Source organism: Rhopalosiphum padi, chromosome 1, assembly GCF_020882245.1.
Source record: "Rhopalosiphum padi isolate XX-2018 chromosome 1, ASM2088224v1, whole genome shotgun sequence".
Lineage (NCBI taxonomy): Eukaryota > Metazoa > Arthropoda > Insecta > Hemiptera > Aphididae > Rhopalosiphum > Rhopalosiphum padi.
Window position 1 is genome coordinate 82,252,881 of NC_083597.1, and position 26,097 is coordinate 82,278,977.

General features: G+C 28.3%; 1 protein-coding gene across 1 annotated transcript; it reads left to right on the plus strand.

Annotated features, from left to right (window-relative positions):
• The first annotated feature begins 120 nt into the window (after positions 1–120).
• Positions 121–25,477, plus strand: LOC132922041 (CKLF-like MARVEL transmembrane domain-containing protein 8). Its single transcript, XM_060985347.1, has 4 exons — positions 121–447; positions 22,793–22,960; positions 23,253–23,369; positions 23,998–25,477. Exons 1-4 carry the CDS (start codon positions 295–297, stop codon positions 24,097–24,099), a joined length of 540 nt encoding a protein of 179 aa, XP_060841330.1. The 5' UTR covers positions 121–294; the 3' UTR covers positions 24,100–25,477.
• The last annotated feature ends 620 nt before the right edge of the window (positions 25,478–26,097 follow it).

The window sequence follows — 26,097 nt, forward strand, 5'->3', positions numbered from 1 at the left end:
TGAAAGGAAATTAAAACGAAGATTACTATTCTCGTTCATGTATACGACTGCCCCTCTCTAAACGCCACACTATACGAATACGGGCTGTGTACAGCTGGCTGACCGCAGTTCAGCGTGAACATTATTGAATAGGTAGTTCAATTCCAGTCAACACACGAGCAACGACCGACGGTTATTCGCCTATAAAGTCTTTAAGCGTTTACGTATAAAGGAAATCTAACATTAACAAAAATATTGTACAAATATACAATTTATTTTTCATTATAAGTAAATCCGTAAAAATATATTAAAATAATGCCGGAAACTGTGGTTACCGTTCAAAATCCCGAATCCAAACCTGGAAAACCTGGAGTGGAAAATGGAAACATGAACAACATTTTTTCTTGGGTAGAAATCAATTACAAATATTTCAAAACTTTGCCAGGGATATTGAAATTAGCACAGTTGGTAAGTTTCATGATAAATATTTATATACGTTTTAAAATATGATATATACATATTATTAACTGTAGTTACATAAGGAATAAACTATTATAGTATTATAACGATTAATTTTTACGAAAAATTAAAATAAACATTTCGGTAAAAACTATTATTTTGTATAGTCACTGAAATATGAAACATTCCATTGGTTTTGTTGTTGGATAACATATTCTGAATATTAGACCTATCCCCTGTGCTTTTTTAAAATACTTTTTTCCGAAGTCGTTTGAATAATAGTAATAGTAATAACATGTAGGAACATATAACAATCCTACCTAATTATAATATGCACATATTTCATTCATAATCATGATATTCCAGTCAGAGATAAACTGTCAACTCACACGGTGCACGGTAAGCGCGACAACAGAATAAAATAATGGAATATCTCTGGATAGAACAATAAAGTGCAATTGTATCAAATTTAAATAATTTAAAAAATGTCTATACAAAATTATTGTATCGCGTTTTTGTGGTCGAGAAACAAAAGAACGTAAACGAAAAATATTTAAAAGATTTTAAAGAATTATTTAAGATGCAAAGCTATAAAGACGTAATTTTTGATAGGCGATAAAAATTATCAATGAAATCATAATTTCATTATAAGTGTTTGGATTTTAATATTGGCTTTAAATGTTCACTTGATGAATCATTAAACCATTATAGTGTAAATACGCATTTGTTTAAAATAATTAAAAAAACGTTGGTGTGTTTTTTGTGTGTTGTGGTTTTATTGGAATTAGGGACAAACTAGTATATACGTATATATAATATTTATACATAGCTATTATATTATAACACTTTTGTAGTAGTTGTTTACGCAGAGAAACGTCGGATATACACATTTAACATTTAACACATATTTTTTACGAGTATAAACACAATATTATAATCAATATAATCTATGCGTATACAATTCTGAATTGATGTTTTTGTTATTTTAATAAAATTTGTTGAGCGCGCGTGCATACTTAAAAAGAAACACCCATTGGCCAAGCCTTACGCCACCACCACCGCGTGTAAACCCATCAAAATAGGTTTAAGCATTCTTGGCGCACCTAACTTCCACAAGGCTACTACAATAGATTTTTGTCATACTGTTAAAAGAAACGCACACAATTATTATTATATTATTATACATTACGGATGAAAATATTATAACATAAACGGAAATTTAATTACACGTTTTATTATTTTCCAAATAATGCTATTTACGTGTTTGGACTGAAAAGCGGACAAAAAAAAACAACTATATACTCGTATAATGATATTAAATTGCATAATACAAAATATACTCATTTATAAAATATTGATCCATATTGAACACGCCAAACTGCCCAAACTCTGCGTACCTATAGATACATACAGTAAACGTACACGGCCCATATACTATATAACCTATACGTTAATTGTTCAATGCTTACAGATCGAGTTTTAAAAATATCTTCTCATTTTTGTACGGTTTGAAGCAAAAAAACAAAGCCACTGCGGCGTATCCACAGTTATATATTGCATACATATGTAGCGTCCTAAAATATACGTCCTAGTTATAAATAATATTTAGTTGAACATCTGAATAGAATAATATATTATTATCGATTGAACTGTATTTCAACATGTTTTGTTTTAGTATTATAATATTTACAATATTTGATTCAAGAAATTATAACGCGTTCAATTGATACATCGTAATATTGAAACAGTTATTATTAAATTAAATTCATCGCAGACGTGGAAAACGCACCACCACATTTTATAATATCAAACGATTTGTGTTTAACACATACGCGCGAGAAAAAGTGACACGCATACATATGTTTTATTTTTAGACGCCGGTTTGTAGAGAAAAAATTGTAATTTAAAAAACCATAATATTATCGTAGGAACGCGTCTTAATGATAAATACTTTTTTTACTTGAGCCTGAATACATTTTAATATTGTAAAACCGTTAGACATTAACATTAAATTATAAACGATTATTATGGAAGGAATAAACGGTCGTTCAAACATTTTTAGTCTATGGTGACGGATTTTATTTCACCCCATTGTTGTTTACGGATGTGTTTGTGAAACGATTTAAAATTGTTTATCGTTCACGTGGATGCATAAATACGGATTCCGGAGACTTGGACCGAACGACTTATTTTATGAAACAATTATAACAACAAAGCTCCAGGCCGTTATGAAAACCTGATCTTGTTCTGCTACACGAATGATAATAACAATATCCGAACGGAATGTGGTAAAATAAAAAAACAAAACTGTGGGTTATTAAGCATGTATTGGGGGGATAACGTGTATAATAATATAATGTTTATAAATACGAATAATTGCTGTGACACACTGCACGAGGTAACCCACGCGAGGGAAGACGGAAAAAGAAAAGTTCACCTATATATTATTATACCTGCTCTACGCGCGACTCTACACCTCGTTAATATATTATATTTCTGAAATGTATATGTTTGTATACAGAGCGATCGTTTTAACAATGAACTTCACTATTGCAGACTATATATATATATTATATAGTTGTTATTATTATTATTTTATGAACATTTAAACAAATGTTTCTCGAACAGATAATGCAACACTTGACGTGTATCCTATATTTATTTGGATTTAAACAAAATTTAAACTTTATTATTTTTAAGCAGCATTATGCATAGAATATAATAATTACTCATTTCGTTAACATTTTTAGATGGAATTTTTTGTCTATAAGTTTCATTTTTCAGTTTACACAGGTGTAAAGTACATTATAGGTACGTAGGTACGTACATATCATTGCATTGTCATAATATAACTCCTATCTATACCTAAACGTTATAAATGAATGGAATAAATTATTAATAAATGTATATTATATTATATTATCCACTGCAGTATATGATATTTTAAAAATAAATCGCATAGATCGGTTGTCATTAAAATCACTTTCTGCGTAAGTAGCAGTGGCATACAATATAAATAGAGCGATTGGGTATCAGTTTCGCTCAGTCCTTAGACATTCTAAACAGTTTCCTACTAGACGAGCGGAGTACAAAATACTTATACAGTTATACTTATATACCTAGTGTATATTTTTCATCATTTTTTCCTGTGGGTTTATAGTTATATAATATATACTTTATTAGTTTATAAAAAATATTAAGGAGCCGAAGTCCCCTCTTCTTTTCCCAGTTTTCGAGAATTTTGATTATTCCCGCAATTGATAATAAAATAATATTATTTGTTCAAAGAGAAGATGCGGTGATAGTAAGACATACCTAATATTTATATTTCTCTACCATCTCGTAATATAAGTCTATACGTATGCAATACATTTTTATAAACAATTTTTTTCGAAACATCATGTCATAATCATCCACACTCAATAAAATAATAATAATATTATTGATCATTAGGCCTGTGTGAGCAGGTGTGTACCGCATTCACACAGTTTTAACTATTTTAAGTAGGACGAATGACGATGACGATGACGGTACTCACGTCGTTGCAACGGTGTTTTCGACGGAGTATACTACTACTGCAAGTACTCCTACGCTCGAGAAGTTTTTCATTAATAAATACGTTGTTGTCGCGATCGTGGTCGTATTCATTTTTTTCCGTTTCCTGCTGTTACGCGGCATAAGTCGTATCTGTACTTCCGCTAGCAGACTGTAAGCACTTGACGATCAGCTATGGGGCACATTATATGACCATTGGCGTCGTCGACACACTGACCTGCAACAGCGTGCAATATGATTTATGATATGTGTGTGTGTGGCGTGTGCGTATATATAAGCTCCTTACACGCAACGCACAAACGGCTAAATGTCTTAATTGAACGTTAATTAAACTAATTTCTACCGGTTAACAAACAGTATGATACAGTCGTAATTACAAGATGGTTGTCCGTTCTTTGTTCGCATTAAAATGAAAAATAATTAAAGCGGAGGCGGACCACACCACGCGGTATCTACCTTTTTTAAATAATACGTTTCTGTTTTATTTTCATTAGAACGAAAGAAAATGAGAGACAGTAGTTATAATGGTTTCATAATAGTATATTCTCAAAAATTATAAAATATACCCGTAGTACAGTAGATACGGAATATGTATAATATACATTATACATACAAGATGGTTTTTTTAAAATATTAATACATCGAAATTTGAACGAGTAGTTACTGATTTACGCACTTACTAAGATAAAAATATATTTTATTGAATATTTAAATACAGTATTTAATACCGTAAATTAAAAAAAATATTTAAACATAATATAATAATGGCGAATGGGGTAGTATTATACTGATATGCTATACTTCTATACTACTACCTATAGTATAAACTCCACAGCAAAGCCTTTTAGTATTTTTTTCGATTTATAAATCTGCGGGACAGTATCATTTTAGTCATATGTTGTAAATGTCCGGGAGTATTTCGAATGATTGTCTTGAGATGATAATATAGCTTAAGTGAGGTCGCTGATAGAATGATGAATAGTTTTTTTCCTTTAAGTATTAAATTATATTATTTATTTATTTATGTTTAACATCTGTTTTATTAAATAAATAAATTATAATAATAATTTAGTATAATATCTATAATATAATAGGTAGGTGTATTTTATGCTGTGAATTCTGATATATTATATTATCATCTATCAAAACATCATCCCTTATTTACGCTACAGTTTTAATTTCCTAGCATGATTAAAGATTAAACGATAAAGTTGGATTACCTACTATTTCAATAACCTTGTATATTTCAGCTATGTGATAGAAGCTAGAAGAAACCGAACACAAATCCTTTTACACCTGTATAACAATCAATAATAATATATTCATATAACATAATATAATATGGAGTATGGACATTATCGCGTTTAACAAACTAACCATCATGCGGGCGACGACAGTGTCCTTTTAACTTTAGTATATTCGTCGAGAAACATTTTTGGGTCGGTAAAATGATTGTACAACTACATAGCCACGCATAGTTATTAGTTACATGTATCATTGTATCATAGTAATATGCGTATAATATATAGTTAGTAGATGATAACATTTTATGGTCATAGGGGTCGCGGTGATATGGATTTGCATGGACAAAATGTAGTAACATTAAAAATTTAAAGCTAATTGACATCGTTTCGAATATTATATTTAAACATTCTACACCATACTGTTCGAAGCCAAAATAAAACGGATACTTGAACAAGTATAAGTATTTTTTAAGTCCTTCATACTTCCTCATTTTTCTGAGTTCATAAATCACAGTTGAACATAATATTATAATATGTATTTTGCAACGAATGGTTTTATATAGTCTGCGACTAAAAGACGCACATTATAATAGGTATAAGGTATTAATAAGTAGGTACATATATCTATATCTATATATTATATTATATATGGTGGTGTAAAAGAGTAAATGTGTAAAGTCAAATAATCACTTTTTTGGGGGAAACGAAAAAAATGTTATTTTTCTTTAAAGGCTTTAACATTTTTAACTGATTAACTTAATTAAGAAAAAATACAGAAATAAAATATTTTGAAAATATGAAAAATAACTAAGTACGTAGAAATTGTTTTTTTTACAATAAAGCGTAGTAAATAATAATCTAAAAATGGCTAAATTTATGAGTTTTATCCACGCACCGTCCGTATAATATTATCTTAATTGGTTTATATTTTCTTGGCAGTTGTTTATCTCTGTGTATTGCCATGTGCCGATGTCTCAATTGTTGATTTTTTTTTGTCTTTTCGGGAGCGGTTTCCGACTGAGTAATAATGACACCGTCATAATTGTCTTGAATCATGTAGAACATTAAAGTATTTAACTGTGTCTTATTCAAATATTGCGTACATTGCAAATATAATGATAATTGAAAAAATAAATATTATAACAGCTGTATAGAATGTTCAAACGATAACTTTATCTTTCGTCGTCTCTGATGCACTTGGCAAAAATATATTATTATTATTATTTTGTATATTCATTGTTATGATTCGTTTTTAATATTTCACGTATTTTACTTTGATAAATTAATATAATTATATAACACGCGTTAACCCACACAAAATTGGTGACTTTAAATTCAATAATGAAACGATTATATAAATGATGTGTTCCGCGAGTGACAACCATTATTATTTTACGTCACAGTATTATAAAAGTAAAATAGACTGGAAAAACTGAAGGAAAATCGTTTTTTTTTTTTAATTTAATGGTTAAAAGGTTTTCTATGCATACATAATATTATATATTTATATGAGTTCATTGTTGTAAACTGAAATATGCTTTGATGTATGTCCCCAATCAACGTCCTCTCTGTCCCCCCCCCAGCGGGGGACCGTACAACGCAACTTCAGAGTTTAATTTAACTTTGTATGATATGTCCACGCGCGCGGAAGAAATAAATGAATCGTGAATAATATGGATTAACCTTAAATCATTATATAGTATAAAAAATACTATTTAGTAAAAATAACTTTAATGCCGCCGAGGAATAAAATACGTGATCGAATGAAAAAAAAACATAAATGTATAAAACATAAATTAAATGTTTATGTTAAAAATATGTTTGGTTTTCGTATGCAGCTATTATGTAATTATAAGAAAATTGCATTTTCTAACAATACCGTTGGACGGTAGTAACCGCAGGTCGCGTCTTATATTGATGTAATTATATTAATTGTTACGGTTTCTGTGTGATGGATGTGCTATGTGCGTACGTGTACAGTTTCTATATTATATATATATCATAATATTATACTTATATATCTATAGGTATATAGAATTGAAATAATGGTAAAGAAAACAATCTGTCGGCTTTGAAGAAATAAACGACTATACGCGTATATGAAATGATTATAAAGTGAGTTATATAGTTGTGTAATACCGCTACATGCGATAATATTATTATGTACACATAGCGTAAATTGTGTACTTATACTTGAGAGACCTACCTGTTCAGAAATAAATGATGAAAATACGCAGAAAACGATAAAAGTAGTTTCAAAAGGATATTTGCGGTTGTATCAACCGTTAACATAATAATATCATAATCTGCAAAAGTTCATCTGTAGTAATTCATCAGTCACCACTCATCATAATACAAGTAAAAGCGATAGGTTAGAATTAACCGTATTCTTCGTTAATACATAGGTACATCTAAGCATCATATAGATATTTATAAAATAATAAGAAACAAATATGATACATTGATTATTGATTACATAATTATTTTAATATAATACCTATACTTTATATGGCGAGGATTATTATCAGTTATGTTGTTATTTAAATGTTTTAGCAGCTTAAATTGATTGTTGTTGTTAATTTTAGTTTTAGATGGTTTCTATTTCAGCTATAAGGGAAAATTGGTGAAGATAGGTGTAAGTACTGTAAGTATAAGAGAGTTAACAATTCTTCTATACGCGGTCAATTATATACATTATATATATATATATTATTAGATATTCCGGGATATGATGGGCAACGTATAGTTAAACGCTCCGCTACAGATCGTTTGCGCATTTCGCTAAAATTTGTTCAGATCCAATTCGGTTAAATATTTAAATATAATTATATGTATTATATGTACACGGTCACTTGGATGAAAATTTTCATGCAATATGATATGGATGGCAATTCTATAATAGCCATAGAAATATGATGCGCAGTGCGCACTACAATATAATATATAGTGCAGTATATATCTAACTTATTAGTATATACATTACTGGTAATTCTGGGCGTTATTTAGACGGATTTACAACGAATGTTTAAATTTATTCGCATTAATTTTATCCAGATATAAATAAAAAATAAACACAATTTTGGATGTTCAAATTAAAAACTCATTCAACAATAATTACAAAAAAATGGTACCTTTAAAACTAAATATTTTGATAAGTTAGTGATAAATTTGTTAGTATATACTCGTACATGTACACGATAGAAAACATTGAACATTTAAGCAAATAAAAATATTTATTTTATCAAACTATGTAGTTATTGACATTTCGGAATTACTAAAGTATGCCCCAGATTTAAATTCAGCAAAAACTATATATAAAAAAAAAAAATGGCTAAAAATGCCATACAAAATTACCTAAAGATTTTTTTAATTTTATTATAAAAAATCAATTGAATACAATATATTTGAATATCTAAAGAAGTTTAGTAATTCTAAGGTTACAAAGTGAAAACACAAAAATGTGGTAATAGTTTTTATCGGAATATAACCCCAGCTTGTGACTATATTATTCAATATATTTTAAACATATAAAAATACCAAAAAGTAGGATAATTTAAAATTATATGTTAAACTATTTTATAACTGTTAAACTGAGAACCTAACAAAATTTCTTGAGATAATATTTTGAATCACCTAGTTTTACACTCCAAAAAGTATTGGTAAAAGCACTAGAAATTTATAAAAAAAAATACAATAAGTAATGTAAATAAATTAAAAGTTCCACTCTTTAAGTTATTATCTATCTATATACATATACATAACTCATATCTGTTGAATGAATCGAAATATGTATTTGAATGTATCGTTCTAATACATGGTTTTGACATCGCTAATAATATAAATTCACCACATTGAACTTTGGGCCCTAATAATATGTATACATAGGTGTGAATAGTGTGATAGATACGGAGATAACGTTAAAGTATTCTAAATACATATATGGTAATATGCTAATGCTATAGTTACTCATCGTGTTTAGGTTTGACGAGCAATATTAAAATATTATTTGTTATGCACGCGGCGTATTAATAAGTGCGCTCGCGCGCGGAACCGTTCTCGTTTTAGAGCCGTAAAAACATTTCGATAAATCGTTTATTTTTGATCTGTGAAAACGATTTCTTTTCGTTTTTCCGTCGTCTTATTATGTATATTTTATACAGACGAGATTAGAAATCGCATTCGCCGTTTTACCACGTCCAGCCGAGCATTCGGTCCGCCGTGGCGTCTACACAATACAATAATAATATTAATGCACTGCTCTGTAATCGCAAAGAAAGATATAACATCGCGTATTTATACCCAATAAAATATAGATGTATATAATCATCGCGTTAATAGGACGCGACGTTCGTCTTAGCTCACCGATCTCGCGATTAACCCCGAAAATAGCAGCTGGTGAGTTCAAACCTTCCATGAACCACTATACAAAATTGCTTATATATATATATATCAATCTTTCTGTATTATTTACAGAACACTTAATAACGTAATTGTATCCCAGAGCTTGGGAAACAATAATTCTCATCGTCAATAGGGAAATTGGTGAAGGGCATATTTTTGAGTAAAAATGTTTTGTGCAATTTATATAAACCCCATAAAAACCATTAAAAAAAAAATTATACTGCTCCAGATTATACCGGTGGGAATATGGAGGCTTAGACCATATTGCACCAATATGTTATCAAACTGTTTCACTTTTTAATACATGATATATATGCATACATGTAATATAATAAACAGTATTTAATATCAGTATATGTGCATACATAGTACATACATACGTACAAATATGCAATATTATCCTGAATTTTAACAGTGGTAAGAGGAGTATATAGATGTATTTCCTTCGTGGCCTCTAATTTATATTTTATAATTATATATAATAATCATTTTATTTATATATATATTATAAAGGATAATAATAAAAATTAGTGTTTATGATTTTTTTTCTATTGCACTTTATAATTAACGAATAACGATACATTGCATTATAATTTATGATAATTAATAAATTATAGACACCAAACTATTAAGTTATGAAAGTAACAAAATATACTAATTGCTTCTTTTTTTAATTTTAAGAATATAATGTGATTATTATATGATTGTTCCTTCAGTATATGATTAAAAAACAAACTATTACTTTTTTTTTTAAAACACTCGCACATATAATATTTCATTTTAGTCGATTTCTATGTTTGTTTTTATTTATAGACTTATATTGTAGAAACTAGAAAAGGATGAACAAATATTTTTCCTCCTCAGTCCCCTACATAAAAACTGTCTTGTGTACACTTACTTATAAATAAATTATGGGACTAAAGGTCTTATCCTTCCAAGATAATTTTGACTATTCAGTATTCATGTCTGATACAGTATACTCTGAGACCGCGTTTATCTTGTTGTATTATATTTACACGTACATATCATAATTTGTACAATATTAATGGGAAAATATTACTTACGGAAAATACAAGTAAAATACAAATTTATGATTGATTGGTCCAATTCATCACTGAGCTGATATATTTTTATGATGACATTTGAATTTCTAAGTACTATAGGTAATTTATCGTATATAAATATGAATAATCACAATAGTTCATCAACTTGCACGAGGCATAACACATATTATATGCCATTACAACTACAGCTATATGCGTTGATATAAAAATAAAACAAATCAATATTCTTGAACGTCGTTCATTTTGAATTTTGATACCGTTAAATGGACTACCTATATATACTTGTATGTTTCACGCGTGTTATCACGTATCATAAGTATATGGTGTGAGCCTATAATAGTAAAGTTCTACATATTATTATAGAGACTGTCGCGTTCACTGCCGGCCGGCCATAAGTACAGCATATTATATTATTATCATATAATTTATAATATAGACACGGGTGATTCATCAAACATGCTCTACTTACGTTTTCTTCTTTAATAACGCGCACAGCTATTCTAAATCTGATTTTTGAATTTTTTGGAATACTTAGGAAATGTTCTATACAAAGATACAAACTTCTGTTTTTCAAATTACAACCTCCCTTTTAAATTGTACTTTTTTTTTATAAATAATTTTCCTGAAAATGTTGACGTATATTATTTATGAAAAATGCCAAGTGTCTGGTATTATAGTATATTAATATCTATTTTATATTTTAGTATAATCATTTTTGAGGACTTTTATTTTTAAATTGAATATTTTAATAATTATAAAACTTTAAATAATTAGGTATATCCACATTAAAAAAACTATCCAAAATAAAAAAGGGGGTTTTGTTTAAAAAAAAAAACAGATGTTTGTATCATCACATAACATTTCCTAAGTAGTACAAAAATTCCTAAACATTTAAAAATATGATTAGGATACTCGGTGAATCTGAATTACCCTGTATACGTAATACGTACGTGTATAATATAAATATACTATATAGATAAGTATATGAGTAAACTCATTTATTTATTTACTTTTTCAGAACACGTTTGCAGGTCGATTATCATACTATTGATATTGAACCTCAGTCCCTGCCCCTCCTCCGGTCTACGTGACTGGTAGTATTATGTAGTGAAATCCGGACTTAGTGTGTGATTGCAGTGGCCGCAGTGATTACACGCTTAAAATATATTGAGATATCAATAATGTATATAATAGAAATAATTGATATTTGATACCTGCAGGTATGTGTGTGTGTGTATTATATGCTGGTAATAACATTATTTTATCCGTTCAGTTTTGTCGGAGTTTTGTTTGTTTTTGATTTTAAATATTATTATTTTCATAACAGATTATTGATTGATGGCAGATGCGGTCATTGCAAATACTCTGTAATCACGCCGTAGCATAGTTTTCGTTATTATTGTTCGGTGCCATATTACAGTAGGTAAATAATGATTTTATGTACGCTACAGCTACGACACAATATCATAAAATATACACATAGCAACATTATTATATACCATTTATACCCCGGTACCGTGATTTACAGTTGAGTATTATACGAGTGGTATAAAATGAATTTAATGTTCATATGCAATTATTATGCCTACACACTATAAACGAAATTCCCACAGAAATGAAAGCTTATTATAATAGGTATAATATAATATATATAAGTAGATACCCGCGCTTGTGTCAACGTCTCCGGGCTATACAATACGTACGTTTTCATTAAAAATAAAAAAAAAAACGTCGAGACTTCAGTCATTTTTACAGCTGCTGCGAGATGTATGCGTGCATATGGGCATGGCATAGATTTATATATATATAGTGGCGCGAGTACGTGTAGGTACATGAACATCTCATAAAACCATCGCGACAAAACGTTTCCATATTAGTTGGTGTTTATATATGTGATGTGTACGGAACTATGGAGCGAGTATAAGTAATATTATTATAACGTGCATTATATATTGGTACGTATAATATTATATTGTATATACCTCTATATTACCTGAATTATGTATAATAATATTATACCGAAATACGAATATTGCTCGTAACGTTTGCGTCATCGCGCTACCACGGCGATGAGTCTGTGTAAAATAAAATGCATGTGACGTTTATGACATATGTTATAATGGAACGAATTTTAAATTCTCATTTTAACGTGAAACTTTCCTTATTGTAGTTAAGCGCGTAAGCCGCGTTGCGTCGTGCAACGCAAAAACATAAATAATTATTTTTGATTCGTATTTTATTAAGAATAAAAGTCCCTATATGGTCGGAAATGATCAGAAAATAATCAACAGTGAACAGACAACAGCGGAACTATAGAATGATGATTACTTACAAAGTACGCGCGTATAATTTATTTTAAATGTCTGTAGCACACAAAAACCATAATGCGTGCACCTTTAATTTTAAAGACCTGACATTTTGTTTTGAATAAGCGATTTCTATAGTAATATAAATACCATTCGACGATATTTTTTGAGAGACAACAAAATACTTCTATCTTTACGGTAGTAGGACCTATACTAAATACTTGAAAACGTTCAAGTACGATTAATTTCGTTCAAAATTATATAATTAAGGTTTACAGTTTTGATCAATGCGCGATGGAACGCATATATGAAGACGTGTGTGTGTGTTCACCATACGGCGCCGAATTGGGTACAACACGCGTTCGAGCACCTCTAATTGACTGTCTATAATGGATTGTTACCGTCTTGTATAATGTTTATAATCTAGTGCTCGTATTTAGTATAATTGTATATACTTACGTCACTTGCGGTATACCTATTACCTACTATAATATACAAGTAGTATGTATTTGTATGTTCTCAGCACTTTTGAGCAGGGAGATTTTAAAAGTTTAAGCAGGAGTTTCCCGCTCAAGCCAATTATTTTTTCCCTGTAGCACAAAAAAACACAGATTTTCAATAACCATAATGTTTGTTCACAGCACTGTTCGACAGGAAGATTTTAATATTTCAAGCAGGAGTATCCTCCTCAAGCCAATTTTTTTCCGTATAACACAATTTATAATAAATTCAGTATATCCTTACACATATACTTTAAAAAAAAAAAATAATTGTTTTAAATTGAATAAGAACACGGTTTGATTAAGGTAACATAATACTTGAAACAACAGATTTTAATAAATTATTTTTTATTTTAATCAAACTGTTTTCTTATTCAATTTAAAACAATTATTTTTTTTTTTTAAAAAGTGTGTATATACAGAATTTATTATAATTTGTGTTATACGGAAAAAATTGGTTTGAGGAGGACATTCCCGCTTGAAATTTTAAAACCTTCCTGTCGAAAAGTGCTGTGAACATACATTATGGTTTTTGAAAATCAATGTTTTTTCGTGTTACAGGGAAAAAATAATTGGCTTGAGCGGGAAACTTCTGCTTAAACTTTTAAAATCTCCCTGCTCAAAAGTGCTGTGAACATACAAATACATACTACTTATACTGATACGATTTATCATGATATATTATGTTCCTATAAGTTCTTTGTCTAATCAATCGTAGATTAAGAGAAATTTTTTTGGTATGAACATAATTTTATCATAATAATATCCTATTCGTTTGTTGAACCATTTCAATCGTACAAAGCTGTACGATTGAAATGGTTCAATGAAAACAGCATCGCATATTAATAATATCTGCAATAAAAGTTAAAACGTTTAAACGTATATATAGTCTCGCTTCTGCAACGTTTCTGGACGTCCTAATAATAGATTCACATTAGTCGTATCACTCGTATCTCATAATATTGTAATAAGAACATCGCACGCGCGGAACTGCGTCAAACGTTGAATTAGAAAATCGCCGAGAAAAATAAGACTATAAATGAGACGTAATATACCTATTATAGATTTATAACTAATAATATAAAATATAAATAGTATATAATAATATGTATACAAGTGTATACATATATAATATATATGTATACAAGTGTATACATATATAATATATATATCGTTCGATACTTAAGTTCCCATATTAAATGTTACCTCGAAAACTCTCGTTTATGTAAAATATGTTGAACAAATAATACCCATATGACTGACAGTTGAGGTTACGTTAGAAAAAAATGGAGATTATACATTATATTTTATAAGGGCCATAAATTCGAGTTTTGTGGTTATTATATATACAGTATTTACAGTATTGTCATCACCAGAAGGTAAATATTATACATTTTGTTGACATGAACGAGTTTTTCGAGAGGAAAAACTACGTGTAATTATGTACTTTTGTCGAACACTCCAATGGCTGAATGTATATAATATAGTACAGGACCTATAGCCTGCTATTGTCCAAAACAATATATTATACACGTATGAAATATGAATAGAAAAATCGACTTTCGTTGAAAAACATAATGTATAATTAAATTTGACGGCATTACGAGTTTGTGACAAAATTCGGCGTGCAGTGCTCAATGAATATATATGACCGCGAGGCGAGCAAAAACGATAATAATGGAAAAACTTCGGTCTTGTGTATTAATCGGTATAGTGTAATTTTAATCGAGTTCTCTTTATATAGTGCAGAAAGCATATTGTAGAGGTTTTTTTCTTCACGACAATTAAACCGACGCAACGACGTTTTCTCCGGTTTGTTCTCACAAAGAGAAATTCAACAATAACGGAAGAAAAAAAAAAACATGTCAACAAAATAAATAAAGAGTTGACTATATAAATCGTGTTTTTCCGCGAGAAAAAAACATGTCACGGATTGCGTGGTTCGGAAACTCAAAACGTTTTCTTTTTAAGTAATAATTATAACAATGTTGTATAATATGTTAATGCATTGTCGAGAATTATGCGATGGTTGCTCTGAAGTCTGAAGAGGTTAAAGGAAAATCGTGTGCTTATAATATAAATATTATTATATTTGTTTAAAAAATTTAAACTGTTCTACAACCAATAACACTCTATATATTATTTTTTCCCGCGTATATACATTTTAGTTTTGTACAATAATAATTCGTTTTTCAAATTCCATACTCCCCGGATGTTCTCTCTTAATTATATACCACTACACTTGACGTATTTAAAAATATCGTTAGAGCTCTGCTGTAATTGTTTTTAAAGTAATATTGTCGACACTCACTCTCTTGAAAGATTGATACAGTCGTAAAATACAAAAAAAATATATATATATATATACAAATATACATTCCTATTTCTCGTGATGATGATACACATATACGGACATACAGTGATGACGCGTGGGTTTAGTTTCCCAGTCAGAAGTTTGGACCAATTATACAACAATAAATTGCATGTACATCGTTTAAATCGTCTTCTACATAAATTATATTCTCAAGGCGCAAACCGATTCCTAATAGAAATTTTTTTTTAAGGTTTAAATAAATATTATTAAAATAATAATAACTATCATTTTAAGGAATCGACTGCAAGGGTTTTAAGCCAGCTATATTATATAGTTATAGACAATTTTTATACATTTTTTTTTATTTCGGAATAATAATAATAATAATGATATAAATACTGGGTCCCGCTGTCCACTGAGAGAACTTGTTTGAGAGAGGATCCAGGAGCAGCTTCTAAGGAACTTTAAATTATATTAAAAAGTATGAACTATTTGATAGTACCTATATTTGATTGTACCTACGTAATAATTATTTAAAAAATATTAAATTATTTTACGATTTGATATAAATATAGGATCATAATGATAGATTAATAATAATAAAATATTTGTATGCAATGGCGGTGTAAAATATCTAATTCAGCTAATAAGACTCCGTTATAATCATTTATATTAGATTAATTATATTTAGGAGTGCATATTTGCATACATTTTTTCAAATCGTATATTGAATAATTGTTTTCCCATGAAGCTTTGAAAATTTAGTCTTACGGTTCTATGATCAACATACAATTTTTTTTTAATGCACTAGTATAACACTCCTCAGTCCTCGCGTTTCTCTTATATACATATCATAGAATGGCAGAACCTATAAAAATACAATTTTGTGATAAGATGTGCATTTCTAGTGTTAATTCACGGTAACCCCTAAATATATATTGGCCTTGGTACCATGTAAAACTATAGCGCAATTGCACTACTTGTTACCCTATACGTGGATTTCACTACTAATGCAATTGTTGAGACAAGAATTTCTGGCTGATGGCGATTGTTATTTTTTTTTTGAGGGAGGGGGGGTATTTTTCACAACAGTATTTTATTGTTATGATAATATTTAAATATAATTACTATATTATGAATGATCAATTATGTATGATACCTATATAGGCTATAATAATCATATATATAATAGCATCTATATATTTAATTGTGTGCACAAAGGCCAAAGAGGTCACCGCCAATCGCTATTCATATAGAATTAATATATTGATTATGCTGCAGAGATACAAAATACGGTATATCTACTGGTTGTACCAATTATATACGTGCAAATTGAGGATATATAGGTTTAATACGTACTTATATTATTAAATACGAAAATACGGTAAAATTATAAGACGTGTGCTGTGCAGAATAATTAATTTTACGCTACGTAATATTATGATATATAACTGCGCGTAGTACCTACTAAGTTATATTTTTTTTTTATCCAAAACCATATCATATTATACATTATACAATAATAATAATGACGTCGTCGAATATACACGCTCAGTTAGCTCTTCGCCAGGTTTCGAAGGAAAATCGTACGGTATAATATTTTAGTACCTACATAATAATGTAAAATTAAAAATAATGTACAAAAATCGGTTTTTTTCAATGGAAAAATATCTGCACGTACAAGGAGCCATCGTCGTTGTCGTGCAGTGCAAACATTATTATATCATAAATATAATAGTAATAGTAATAATAATACAATAAACAGGCATATCGTTGATGTGTGATTCGTGTGCAGCAATAGCCATTGTTTGGAGATTTTTTTTTTTTTGAAAACTTCTCTACTAGTCAGCCCACGGGGCAGTATTCGTATACATAAAACGTATTACATAACATATATATAAATAGGTACCTCATCCTATGCCGATATATCGTTTTCTATAATAATATGATATGTATACGTATATGATGTAGCGTTAGTGCATTACGAAGTGTACCTTGCATGTGCGAACGGTACTTTAATCGTTTTCTGGATCGCGGCGCGAAGAATACCGCTATACGCGACTGCGGAAAGAAAATACAAAACAACGACTGCATAGTGACGGGAATAATAATATTAAATCGATCGGTCGATAATAAATTATAATAATATACCGCGACACATAAATGTCATAGCTACAGAGTACAGACGTTACAGTATGATTAATATGTCGTCTATATAGCAACACCGTTACATATATGGTAATGATATAGAGTTACCTATGAATTATAATAAGAGTCTATATAGCACTATATAATGTAGGTAATATCAATCTGTGTTTAAGTCAAGTGGATGGACCCAAAATTCAGACAGAACTTGGACATTCACACCTAAAAACGTAAAAAAATTAAAAAAAGAGTTTCGTAATAATAATTACAAACAATTATTTTATTGTTTTATTTTATAAAACACCCAAGGCAATAATGTAAAATTTGATGTTCATTATAGATAACCTATATTTAATTTAAAATTTTGTATTTATTTTTATACTATAAAAAAAACATTTCATGTTTGGACTTCTTCTCATTAGACAGATACTGCGGGTTGCTAGGGACCAAATGCCAGAAAATTTCCCGATAAAACTAGTGATTTTTTTTCCCAGAGCTTCGGAAAATATAGAAACATTTAAGAATATTAAAATAATATATTGCTGATAAAAAACTAGTTTTTAGAAAATTTAAAAATTGTGTTTACGTTTAAAATAATCGAAGTATAAAAAAAAACTTATAAAAAAAAAATAGATAAAGAAACCTGTCATTGTCATTTATTTTCACATTTCCCAATACTGAGTACGAATCATTGTATTAACACTATATTAACTATATTAACTATTAATAATTAAATAGTAAATACTAAATAATTAATAATTATTATTAGTTATTACAAATTATATAATTATTTATAAATAAAGTATAGAATCTGCAAAATTCATCTACTATAATGCAGACTTTTTAAATTATAGTATATTAAATAATTAATGTATTATGAATATAATGATAATTACTTATTGGGTTGTTTCCTTTCCACTTTACATAACTTTTTCAATTCTTTAAGAAAAAAATTTTTTAACCATTTTTTCATGAAATTTTCAATTTTTCCGGAAAATTTCAGATTTTTTCATCAAAACTATTTATCCCGCAAATGATAAATAAAACCAAATTTTCCCAATCCTTCCGAAAAACCTGAAAAACCCGGGTTTTCTAACGAATCCTAAGTCGTCAAATATCCGATCAGTCTTTATGATTATAGATCGATGAAAATTAATGTCTATGAAATTCATAAAAATCAAAGAATCAAAATAAGTTGACTCATCGTGTTCCACATAGAATCCAGATACGATTCGTTCTATTATTTCGGCAACATGCAGTCATAATTCCAGCCAACCCAGTGAACCCACTGGCCACTGTATCAGTTTAGTCAGACAGATTGACGGAACCATACGGATACATGAAACTATTTTCTAATAGTTATACTCATAGAGTAGTATAAAAAGTATACATTTTGTATAAGTAATGTAAAATTATTTTAACTTATCATGACACTTCACGACATAGACGCTAAACGTTAACATCGTATATACAAATTACAAAATACAAACACGCTACTAGTTGATGTTAATTGTTAAATTATATACTGAAAGACTGTAACATTGTCCGACGGTGTTAGTGTCCTAACTTAAGAACTCCTATCCAATTTCATTTCTGTCTACAATATCATTTTTTTTTTGTTCGTCACCCTTTCCACCACACACTAACCTACATCCACACACAAGGGTCTTAAAACATTTTGATTCTACAGCCATACATACGATAGTATGTGAGCATGTCCATATTAAACAAAATTAAATCTCTTTGCGGGTCAAAACATACATTATAGTCACAATAAAAATATTGAGTTTTATAAAAATGCGTAGAACCTTAAAATAAACTTAAATTGAAGGCAAATTTAAAAGTATAATTATACTTAACTGCATATTTTTCCCATACTTGACGATTTATTGTAGCTATGTTTAGTTTTGAATGTAAATCTAGAATATATGAATTATATTTCATTAAAAAATCACAATAAAATCAAATTAGAAACGAATAAGATAATGTTTAACAGTTTATTTTTTGGATTATTCGCTGCGATTCATAGCGAAACTTGGTAACTTTCAAAACTTAACAACCCTAGTTTAGACTGTTTAAAGACTCCTGCGGGATTATAAAATATCCAAAGGCATACATCATATTCACAATACACGGGGGACAATGGTGCTAGGGCCTATAGGAAACACTTCGGAACATTTTTTAATACAGACAAAGATGGTCACAGTTCGCGGCGTGTGTGTCGTGCACATTTTATTTTTTACTATAATATGTATTGAATATATCAACGTCTGTTCAGTATATTTCGCCTTCAAGACTGCAAACCAACCGAAATATATTATAGTATTTATAGACTCGCATAAGAAAACTTTAAAACTTTGGGTGCCGCGCGCTTTTATCGTTAAATTTCATAAAAAAAAAATGTGTAAGTATATGCAGTTACGCCAGACGAACTCTAACGCGCAGCTAAAATATAAAATTATAAAAAATAATATATGTCACACGTATTATATTGTACTTACTAGTAACTACTTAATAATTATCATAATATAGGCTACCTTGGTCAGTATTATTTACGAATACATGTGTACAATTAATGTTTTACATTGTTTTTGGTGGAAAAATCATTAATGCGGTTTACATTATTATTATATCGCGTGCGGTTACAAGTACGACCGTCGCGGTTATAAAAATGTATACGATATATATAGGCATTATATAGGTTATGGGGTACAAACGGAAAACGCTATAGCTGCAAACGCGTCGACGGCGAATGAATTCGTTGGTTTTCATGGCCAAGACTTGGCGTGGGCATTGTCGCATATATATGTGGTGCAGACTCCCGCGCGTGCGGCATTAATGGTCCTATATAATATTTTAATATATTATTACTACACACAACACGTGGAGAACTATACGACATATATAGCCGTGCAGATAAATATTATATATGTATATACTGCAGTCATCGCAGTAAATGGTTATATCTATGATCTATCTATATGATATTAAGTAGGTATATGGGTGACCTTCGTTTGTGTTTTTAGTTTTTTACACGTGTCTCTATATATATATATACATACGGAGTGATTCACCAAGCATGTTTCCCTCATTTAATTATGAATTTATTTAGATTCTGATTCTTGGAATATTTAAAATCACTAAAGAGTAAAAGACCATGTTTTAAAATTATTGGGATTATTTTTAGAAACTATTAAAAAGTGTCATATGATGGTGATTCCAATTTCTGTTTTTAAAATGAGGTCATTTGAGATCATTCATCAAAATTAGTGAATAATTTTTTTTGAAAATATCTCAAAAGATATAATGGAATAATAAAATAGACTCAAAATTCAAACAAATAGTTTCTCAGTTATTAAAATGTTTATATTAAGCCATTAAGGAGTAAGGACTAAGGATAATAAAACTTTTTACAAAAATATAAAATAAGTTTAATCTTAGATCTAGCATTTATTATGTATTTATTACACAAAGTTAAATAACTCAAAAATTATTCGTTTAAAAAAATCTACTAAATAATTTATAGTTGAAAATGAGGGTTCTTTTTTGAAAAATCGAAGTTTGTATCACTACAGGAAAATCCTTAATTCTTAAAGAAAATTAGGGTTCTTAAGAATATTTGAAAATATTAAAAATCAAATTTTCAATAACTGCATTATTTAGAAGGCAAATATGTTTTGTGATTCACTCTGTATATAATATATAGCCATACTACACACTTCCATCACAAGTAAATCGGAATAGATTAAATCGTTATTATTGTAAATCGTACTGGTTAAAATATACCTACCTATTGTAATATTTGTCGAAATATAATTTAATATGTTAGTGGGTACAACTGCTGTAGTGCTGCGTGTATAGTGGGCGATCGGGTTTGTAATGTTTAGGTATTTATATAATATTGTTTGATACACGAAATACCTACTTATTATTATTACTTATTATTTCAAAATCTATTAGCGTTTTTAAAAGTATTTTCAAACTTATTAGGACAAAGTATTAATTTTTATAAAAAAAAATTGCTTATTTTATCATTATCATTTTAGAGTTTTTACTTTTATAAATAATAACATACATTTTTAATATCAAAAGCTGAATATTTTTCAAAGAATTTTGATGTATAAAAATCGAATTTCAAATAATAAATTAATTGGTTATAACATAAACTACATCCAAAAGTTAGAAGAGTGGATAGTAGCGAACCAGCATTTTGCGCGGCCTTAATGCGGGTTCACTCCACTCCTCTCATCCATAATTTAAATACTTTTTAAGTTTTGACTAATTATTAAATCAATAAATATTCTACCTCAGAATATGAAATTAAAATATAATATGTAGGTATTGACATTGAAATTTAGAAAAAAACTTAAAATAAAATAAAGCGATATAAAAAATTACAAAAAATATAATTTATTTCTTATTAAATATACTAGCTGTTTTGTAATCATTTAAAATTATTTTAAAAAACATTTATAGTTTTTGAAATATTGATTGTTTTACTTTAATTATCACCGGGCAATTGCCAATTGGTAAACCTATTCAATTAGAATTGTATTATACCTGCATTCTATAATATACAGTTTCAAACGCTGCAAATATACGTGAATTACGTACATCAATGCACATTAAAATAAGACACCAGTACCTATAATTTATTTTCCACACGATCATGATAATTTTCATTCATAAGTATATTCTATGCCACGATGAATATTCATATTATTTGTATAAAATACATATTATTAATATATTATTTATATTTGCATACAACGCAAGCGGCGTTGATTAAAAAAAAATTATCGTTAATATTTTTTAATCATTTCAGATACTCGGCATAATATGTTTAGCACTTGCTTCACCGGCCAGGTTACCGGGCACCAATTGGTTCTTGTTCGTGGTCATCATCAGTTTTATAGCGACGGCCATCTGGTCATTTGTCTATTTGCTTTCCATCCGAGAAGCTATCAATTTCCCGATAAATTGGGTGCTTACGGTAATACAGTATTATTATTATTAGTTATTACATGTACTAATCAAATTAATAATATAATATTATGAATGGCCAAGGATTTTAATTACATTTAAATTAAGTTTTCAAGCATCATACTTGAAAGTTCCCTATAAAGGGCCATTGCTAAAATTCAATGGCCCCTTTTCAATTTAAAATTAAGTTCAAGCATAACAATTTTTGTGATGATAAAAAGTGACCATCGTGATTTCATTACCATGAATCTACGAATGAATTATAATTTATAAATATTAACATCGAAGTATCAATTTTCCAGGAATTCTTCAACACGCTCCTGTTAACTGTCCTGTACACAGTTGCGTTCATCGTACAACTTTCAGCCTGGTCCAGACCGTACCAATCATATTACAAAAATCCAAACATAGCGGCAGGGGTAAGTGTGCTATAATAATACTGCTGATTATTTTAACATTCGTACGTTAAAAAGTATTTAAGTCTTTGAAAAAATATATTTTTTTATACAAAGAAAAAAATCTTGATTAATATTGAATTTTAAGTATAGTTATAATTGTATTTACATTCAATAAGTTTATATATGAGCGGAGTAGTATACCAACATTTTATAATTTCAAGGTACCACTGTGAAGCTGTACTTATATCACTTCCTTCGGGGCTTTGCTGATCTTAACTATTAATAATTATTGAATTTAAACATAATTAAATATTAACTACATTGTCATTTAAAATTCGATTATACATCAAAATTCTTAGAAAAATATTCTGCTTAAGAATATATGACATTAAAAATGCGTATATCAATGATTTTTCAAAAAATAGAAAACCTCAAATAAATATAAAATAATAAAATGTATAAATTGTTTACGAAAATGTTTTTTTAATAACAGAAAATTATACAGGTATATATAAAAAAAAATGGTTAATACTTTTTAGTCAACCTAGCGTATTAAAATGTCATGTTTGTAGTACCTGTTATCTGTGTAATATTTACCAATATATTATTATTATTAGTAATTTTTTTTTTCACTTTTTATAACGTTTAGGTGTTTGGAATTATCAACGCGGCTGTGTACGGAACTGGAGTGTATCTGATATTCAACGATTGGAAAAAGTCAAGAACTGCTACAACTGTTCAACAGCAATAATATTCTAGAGGACAGAAAAAACGCCTGCTATCCATTATTTGTCCACAGACATATGATATTAAATAATAATAATATCATACTTATTATTAATATATATATATTTAATATATTAAATAGTACCTAACTGTTTCATGTATTTTCGTAAGTAGGTTATAATAATGGTAATGTATAATTTTAGACGGAATCGTAAATAAATATTAAATATACTTTAAAACTAATTGCTAAGCCAATACAATACTTAGATTTTTTTTTATAAAGTATCAAAATATGGGTTCCTTGGGAAATGAAAAACTGACCGTAGTTAGACGCAAAAGGCATCTTAAAATTCACACTAGTTTTTACCAATTAATGTGTTATAGCAAGCATAAAAATATATTAATAATATAAAACATTAATTCAACGTGTTAGAAATAAACGATCTTGCACCTCTTGACTCTTCGACTTATTTGGTCAGTCTTCATGGGTTTGCGTAGGTACCTGCACTTTAAACTTAAATACCTATATTTATATATAATATTACGCTGGCATATACATTACACAACAGACATTAAAAACTGGACTATATATAGATATATATTATATTATGTGTATTTTAAATATATCATAACGGCTAACTGTAAACAGGACGGTGGTAGGTAACTACAAGTGTTACTGACACTGTAAACATTTACATTTCATTATAAACTAAAACCTAATTAATATGTAAATTATATATATTATCAACAATTATAATAATATGTTTAAACATATGTGTAAGTCCGATTAAAATTAAAGAAAATACCAAAAATTGAGCATATTTCATAAAGTTGAAAACCATAACAAAAAATGGGTAGGAATTAAATTTTTAAGAAGGAATAAAAAATGTTCAAACATCGTATATTAATATGCTTTTTTTAAATAGTATGGCACAATTTATAATATCAAATATTTAATGAATAATGTTACAGTTGTTTCATTAAGTTTATGATGTGAATACATCATATTTTATTTTAGTATAACCTATATGCATTCGATTTTCCCTATTAGTGAGTTGTATAGAATTTGGAACAAATAAATTTTAATAAACAATGAACAGATAATAAGTTTTATTAAAATTGAATGATAATTAAATTATTTGTAAATAATTATTTATTTAATATTTTTGTTAATCATAATGATATAATTATGTGCTTAAGCGCTTATTTTACTGCATACAAATATCGTATATTCTTAGGCTATATTAAACCATGTTTTTTTTTTTTATAAATACCTATGAATATTTGTTATTTAAGTTTATATTATATTGTATACCTAAAGTCAATCGAAATATTTTTAATTTAATTTTTTTGTATTTTATTTTATTAAAATGATATACCTAAATATATATTAATGTCACGCATATTTTTTCTTTGTATTTCACAGTAATGTATTCTTTCCAACTTTCATATTTATGTGTTTTTATATAATTAGAAAATAATGCAAAACCACACTATATTTGAAAATAGGTCTAACGAGTAAAAATATCTAGTTTGTCTTACAGATATTGACAACCAACAAAATGGTAAATTTTATAAAAAATAAATACAATAAGATTATTACATTTTTTAAATGTACAGAAATATAATTAATACGATGGAGAGTTTGAAACCATCAATAATTGAACGCAAATATAGATATTAGATAGTGTATATGCAATATGAATAAATAGTTCTGAATATTAAGTGTACAAAAGTTAAAACACACTGTTTTCAGATAGTTAGTAGTTACATTAACATTAACATAGCATAACGAATAAATACTCAGCATAAATTTAATTAATTTAAGATAATAACATTGTCTTGGACCTAAGTAATATACCCAGTTAAAATATTATAGTGTTATTGTTATTATATAAAATAACAAACATTCAACTTCTTTATAATTAAATACCTATATTTTCAGTTCTTAACCATTGTCTTAATTTTGTCAAAGCTGGTAACGTGCTATATCATTAAATAATTGAATGTATAAACGTTTGCA

What these genes read in the sequence shown, in the direction of transcription:
- LOC132922041 (XM_060985347.1), top strand. Translation starts at nt 295, where the DNA reads ATGCCGGAAACTGTGGTTACCGTTCAAAATCCCGAATCCAAACCTGGA. An exon ending in CGATAAATTGGGTGCTTACG is followed by an intron (nt 22,961 to 23,252) that starts GTAATACAGTAT and finishes TCAATTTTCCAG; the next exon opens with GAATTCTTCAACACGCTCCT. An exon ending in ATCCAAACATAGCGGCAGGG is followed by an intron (nt 23,370 to 23,997) that starts GTAAGTGTGCTA and finishes TATAACGTTTAG; the next exon opens with GTGTTTGGAATTATCAACGC.